The sequence below is a fragment of the Amia ocellicauda genome, chromosome 20, assembly GCF_036373705.1.
Source record: "Amia ocellicauda isolate fAmiCal2 chromosome 20, fAmiCal2.hap1, whole genome shotgun sequence".
NCBI lineage: Eukaryota > Metazoa > Chordata > Actinopteri > Amiiformes > Amiidae > Amia > Amia ocellicauda.
In genome coordinates, this window is record NC_089869.1 from 21,661,717 (window position 1) to 21,668,653 (window position 6,937).

Sequence of the window (6,937 nt, forward strand, 5' to 3'; positions counted from 1 at the left end):
TTTAATATTTTATTACACACACACACAAAATCCCTGCCTTGTTCACAGGTCACAGAACAACAAGCATTTGGCCTAATCAACCTAAACTGAAATATTACAGCAATACTGTCATCCCCCCATTCCCATGCGAGGCTCTCATGGCTGGATAATCAATGATAAGGTTACTTATTATCTCATAAATAACCTCCAAAACAAATGTCATGGCTTTTAACGCTCTGGTGCGATGATGCAGGCCTACCCAGCAAAATGATGGATGTAATTTAACACTGCATTGCGCACTGTACTTAACAGAGGGAAAAAGAAAAAGCACTTGTTCTCTTGATTATCTTGCAAACTTAATTTTCTAATAAATAGGCCCCTTGGCTTCTATAAATCTCTATCAGTTGGTAGTGCTACAAGACAGCACTTTATTAGGACTACACAGGGAAGTCTGTCAAGGAGACAAATATTGAGAGGCGGCACTCGGCATCGGCAGCCTCGGATTGAGACTCAGCCCCGGTGCAACACCTGTGACACTGTTCGGCGCTATAGACAGGCATGGTCTGTGTGACTGTGATATCATCCAAATTAATTCCCCTCTGAGGGGTTCGTATCGATTCAGATCCTTGACAGAATGACAAAAATCTATTTACAGAAAAAGAAGTCCTAAGCAACTATGACCAGAGGATAAAAATAAAGATGAGGTCACAGTTCGAACTTAGCATATTTGTATGTAGAAATGTTAAACTTGTCATTTTGTTACAATCTCAAGTGACTGAATAAAATGCACTCACTTGTGGGTAACTCTTCCCAAAAACAAATAATATGCAACTGAACAAAAACTATTTTATCTGAAGTTGCACTCCTTTGTGAACAGTACTGAGGCACAATCTAAACTCTTTAAAAAGCCACATTATTTTAGCATTTGGTTTGTTCGTTTGAATTCACCTCGACCTCTCAATCTCGGACCCACCAGCTGTGCCACTTGTGGTCCACTCACTCCCCACGGACAGCCTTCTGCTGGTCAGAAGGCAGCAGTAAAGGCCAGAGAGCCTGCAGCTGTCCCAAAACCGCTGTCCCAGCAGGAGGGGAAAGGCAGCAGAGGAAGAAAACAATGCTGGTTTCGCTTTGCTTTGCCTTGAAATACAAACTTGGTCCAGATTATGGATTTAACTCTCTCCCAGGACTGGCGCCTCCCATTTCCCTCATTTCCAAATGAGAATGAAGTCTTAACCTTGAGGATGTACCTTAAACTGCTAGTCCTTATCTATTACAGAAGGCAGATATGACATGGGGAGGGGAGTTAGGAGTACTGCGGCGCCCTGGGTGGTTTCCCCGACTCGAGGTTTAATAAGCAGAGGTTTTTACATTCCTAGCACTGCTGCCTCAGGGCCAGCTTCCTGGAGGCACACACTGTCCAGCAAACACAACGTACCGACCCCTGCCTTAACACAGTACCGTATAACGATTTGTATTTCATGCATTTGCACTTGATCATATTGCTGTTCTGGACACGCTGTGGGGGGTGAAGAGTTTAGTGACTTCTGCTCATTGTCCTATTACTGAAAGATTTAACAGTATTACAAATACTGGCTTCGACACTATTAGGCAAGTATTGTGCTGGAGGTTCTGCACAATCCGCAGCACCACGAAGTCTGATACAACAACAATAGAAGTCGGTCTAAACACCTACACGTGCGGGTTCTTTCCTGTGCCATAAACCTACAGGTGCATCCTATCCTATGTGAAACCACTTCTCCACCGCTGCTTCACTTTACATCTGAGCATGAACACCAATGAGAAAGACATTACAGAGCACGGCCCCCTCTGACACTTGTGTAATATCCCTGTCACACATTAACCCATTCACTGGGACAGAAATGTACTGTTTTGGCTAATGTTTCATTACATTACATTACATTATTTGTCATTTAGCAGACGCTCTTATCCAGGGCGACTTACATTTGTACCCATTTATACAGCTGGGCATTTTACTGGAGCAATCGAAGTGAAGTACCTTGGGGAGTACCACCTTCCAGTTATGAGTCCAGAGCCCTAACCACAGTGCTGCTTTAACCTGCTTTAACAAAAACAATACAAAAACATCCCCCTACACTATACACAAAGATAAAAAGTAACAATCTACCCATAATGAGAAATGGTAAAAAACAGGCATCACAATAGAGGCACTACTACAAAACTCATAAAAATGGTCTGAATTAAATAGTTAAGATTGTATAATCGTGCTCAGGTAGAAATCATTAAAAAGCCTGTCAAGAACAGCAGAAATGCCGGACAGGGGGATGTTTGTGTGCATTTTTAAACCCCATCTCCTGAAGTGAGAGTATACTTCAGCGTTGTGTGAAACGAGCCTACAGAGTTAGTTATGCATTTGCCGACATTAACCTCTTTGGTCTCACAGCCCATTAAAGGAAATGTACTTTTGTACTATCCTTCTGAGAAAGCAAACATACTGAATAATGAATACATTTTCTCTTCTTAAAACATGCATTCTCAGTTAACAGTAAAAAAAAATCCAAAATGTTTAATCTTTAGTTTTTATGCTCTAGAGTACTAAATCTTTTACAGAAAACCTTTTTTTTTTTTTTTTTTTAACCAAAATCACAAAAAAAGTCTGGCAAGTGCATCCCATCGCAAAACACATTTTCCTCAAACAAACAATGCCTTGAAGGATTAGGGTAACAATCTTCAGAGGCACGAGGGCTTTGACTAATATATGGAGTGAAAGTGTCATGGCATTAGGTTAACAGGTAGACAGAGCAATGACTCAGTTTACTGTGCTACACTGCAGTACTGCAAAATAAACCAAAGGGCCAATCCACTGTCAGCATTGCCAAAAACAAACAAGCAGAAGGATCCTCAGAATTAAGTGACGTTCCAGCAGAGAGAGGCATGGCAGTTCAAACGCCACACAGAAATACTAAATCTAGTCAAACTCTTATTCAACTGCAATGGAAGTAAATCATCAATTGAATAAATGGGGGCAAATTTCAGCTTGAAATTTAATTATTCTAAGAAAACAGCATATATACTGTTGTGCAAATTGTGGAATTCGCAATGTAAACAGTGGTTAACTTAATTTATCACATGGTCTGCTCTTTAAACTGCTTAATTCGAATATTTAAAAAAAAAATGTTAACACTTAATGTGTGTAAAATTTTCATTTTCATTCTGAACTGTGATTCTGCACTGAATTACCTTCGAACTTAAAACCGATACAGCATTTTACTAAAGCCATGTATTACCTTTCTGTTTTCAGCCCTGACAGCAGTCACAATCCTAACCCCAGCCATCACAACAATTTGTACTAGACCTGTACAAGTCTACACACCCTTCAGTTCAGTTAACTGAGTAGAAACACTATAATTATCTTAACACAACTCTTGAGGAAGACGTGGGAGTCTTAGTGTCCCCTCACCTGGGAAAAAAAGTTACTAATTTAATCACTAACCTTAAAACAGCTATTTCGAGAATAAAATCAACAGGGAGATATTGGATTACCAGCACAAACCGCACTTTCCAAAGGTAAGAAGGCAGTATAGTGAAACCTCACTTTTTCCCTTTACAACGGTGGGAAGAAAAAGCTCTAATTTAGATTTTAATTCTGATTAAGAGAAGACTAATTGTTTAACTTAATTAGTCCTCTTTAGCAATGAAAATCTGATTCATGCCCGAGAACTCAAAGGTCAGTCTCGTTGCCAGCTCTGTCACTATAAAACCCGTGGCCTGTAGCCTCAGTATCAGGCCTGCAGCTTGACTGCTCAATAATTGACTAGGCTTGTGAAGATACTAGTTAAACAATGAAAACACCAGTGATGTGGAGTTTCTCTTAACTGCTGTCATGCAGGTAGAATTTCTTTACTGCCTTTTCAAACAAAACAGGGCCAACAGAGTGATAAAACTAGAAGGAACGAGCCTGCAGTCATCCTTAAGGCTTTTAGAAACAAATATAAATAAATAAATCAGGCTGACTTTCTAATTTCTCTGCAGGTGCCAGAGAAGAGCCGACTGCTTCACGGAAGACTCTTTGATTACAGTTTCGTATGCTGGCTCAGAAATCCCATACACTTTGAGATGCTTTGATGAGATGAACAAACATTCACATCCAGACCCATCCGCTGGAAACCTGAAGTGGTCAACAAGTACAGAAATCCACAGACTGGAGCTAAACAAGACTGAGCCCCGTGTCAGGAGCATCGTGCCGAAGCACATAGTCCCTCTCTGAGTTGAAGTTCTCCTGCCCTTTTTAGTCGTTCCAGCTGAGCTCAAAAATAGTACATTGGACGCTTTACGGAACTAGAATTGCTTAAAATCGGTCCCCCTTAATTGTCAGCTGCTCAACAGTTCAAACACTTCAGCTAATGACTGGCTGAAGGAACCGAGAGCTGCTGGAACAAGAACCGAGAGAGCCAGGGGACTCGGACCCATCATGCTGTGAGGAGGGGACACACAAGTGTGACATCCTAAGCAGAGAGAAGAATTCCTGCTTGTACAAAACCTACCAGTTTATAAAAACCAAACAGAAGAGGCGCTATAACCATGCTATGGCTGATTACATTGTATTGTGTGTGTGTGCTAAAGGGACAAGACTGCCTCTGTGGGAAGAGTAATGTGCTGTAATGATGGATGAGCGGTATTCCAAACCTGATGCACTGATATTAGTAAACTTCTCTCTCTCTCTCTCTCTCCCCCTCTCCCTCTCTCTCCCTCCCTGTCTCCCATGTCGCTATGGACCAAAGCCAAGTACAGACTAACATGGATGGCTACATTCAGGTGGAGGGCCAGGACATGTCCAAGAGGGACAAAGACATGTGGGACACTGACTATGACAAACCACACTCTGTGCTGATGGAGATGAGGGCTAGCAGGACTGGGACAGGACTCTCAAATAACACATTCACTCTCGTATACTTGATGTGATCCTGCATTGTCATCTGTCAGGGTCTGGTCCGAGAGTTAAATGCTCTTAAGAGACACTCATCCTGATGTGATTTTCCCCTCGGTTAAACAAGAGTTAACACAGGCGATGATCAGCGCATCCCAGGTGTCTGCTCGCCGTGAGTACGAGTTGCCCCAGGCGCCGTTTAAGTACCTCGAGCTTGTGACCTCTAATGGAGCTCCCAGATACGCTGATGAACTTACCGAGGCTTCTAACGAGCGTGCAGCCACGGCCCGCCGCACTTACGAGCTGTCACAACTATACACTTGAAAATGGGTTTACTGCCAACAAAAATAAAGCTTTTAATACATTTTCAAGACTCAATTTAAGTCTCGTCCCATAGAGCAGGTCTCGGTGCCAGTTTCGTTGTGCATTTATTAGCCACACAGCTAAGAGATGAATGACATCAGACACGCACGGTCCTGAGCTCCGAGGCCAGGCACTTCTCTCCCGTGATTTATTGCCCATGTGCAGAAACCTCATTTTTTAAGCTCTTTCATACGGACTAGTGCATTAGAAAAGCTGGAGGAATCAAAGGTGTTGATTAAGGAGAATGACGCTGGACCTGCACGGGTTTTCATCATTTTCTGCTGCTTTCATTTAGGGAGGGAATCAAACAGTTTGTGCACTTTGGACTATTTCTATTAAAGGCAACCTAGATTACGTTCAACCCTCTGCCCGTCTCTCACGGGAGGCTATCGAGGCATCCACACAGCAGCACAGCATCCCCCCCCACACAGCAGCGTAGCCAGGCCAAACTCTTACCTGCAGTGGTGCTGTTGCCGAAGACCCTGCTGTTGCCATCGTCCGGTACCCAGTGCGCGCTCCGGTCCCTCAGTTCACTGTCGAAGGCCGCGGGGGTCCGGCTGGGGGCCACGGCCTCCACGCTGACGGGCTGGCTGACCCAGCTGTTGGCCTCCAGCGCCGAGCCCATCTTCTCTGGCGAGGGAGAGGCCGCCGGCGGGGGCTGCGGCTTGGGCGGGGCCACCTTGCTCTGTGGGACGCTGCGGGAGGTGACGGGCTTGGAGTCGTCGTCGCTGTCGAAGCCGAAGGGGTCCTCGGAGCTGACATCCTCCGTGTGCCTGGGCCTCTTGGGAGGCTCGGTCACCTCGGGCTTGAGGTTCGGCCGCTTGGATCCCAGCTGTGCCTTGAAGGTGGTCTCCCCCCATTTGGTGCTGAGCGTCGCCCTCTTGTTGGACAGGACCTCGTCGAACTTCGAGTTCCCATTCCCTCCCTTCCGACTGTAGGTTTTACCAAATCTTGATGTCATTGTGGCGTCTGGTTCATAGTCTCTGTAAGCGGAGGGGAAAGGCAGAGACAGACACTGTAACAATGCAAAAAAAATAAAGTGTACATCAGATTATACACAATCTCCCAGCACAAAGAGAAGTTAATCACAGTTCACTATAGATTACATTTTTTATATATATATAAAAGTTTACCTAAAAAAAAAAAAACACTTAATATATAAATACTTAGATGTAATTGACTATCATGAATCCATCGTGATCACCTACTTCTCATGTGCAAAATTAGATTAGTAATTGGATGTAGCAGACCTGCCATTCAAATAGACAGGCACTGGAACAATCCCAGAAGACCTTACTGCTTTTGGGGTGACATCACTTAACCCAGAAAAGCATGGATGCATCACTACTGCTCTCATAGGAGAGTGTTCAAAGTCACACAAAGTAATCTCTGCTGACATTCACGAAGAGAAAACATTTAAATAGTGTATCTGGGTTAATTCAAATTAACCTTCCCTGGTAGTTTGAGTGGCTCAGATGCAGCCGAATTGCAAAGGTGTGTCAAGCAACTGACCTCTCTTGTGACAAATGCTTCTCCTTATTGAAATGTTTACACAAATGAAACTGCCCCCAGATTTCCCTTCAGAGATCATGTTCACCATTACAGTACAGTACAGTGCTACATGCTGTGGTATATACCCTTTGAACTTACATAACTCCACTTTAGAGAGCCCTTAAATTGGGGCAACGC

The 6,937-nt window shown here is 43.7% G+C and overlaps 1 protein-coding gene across 3 annotated transcripts in view; it reads right to left on the reverse strand.

Annotated features, from left to right (window-relative positions):
- Positions 1-6,937, reverse strand: part of LOC136716197 (wings apart-like protein homolog) — a 32,252-nt gene that overhangs the window by 23,637 nt on the left and 1,678 nt on the right. For 2 of the 3 annotated variants that reach the window (XM_066693753.1, XM_066693752.1), the window contains exon 2: positions 5,705-6,231. In XM_066693753.1, coding sequence (XP_066549850.1) covers positions 5,705-6,209 — 505 coding nt within the window. In that variant the 5' untranslated portion in view covers positions 6,210-6,231. Of the gene's footprint in view, positions 1-5,704; positions 6,264-6,937 lie in introns of all 3 variants that reach the window. The other variant, XM_066693754.1, reaches the window with a different exon arrangement.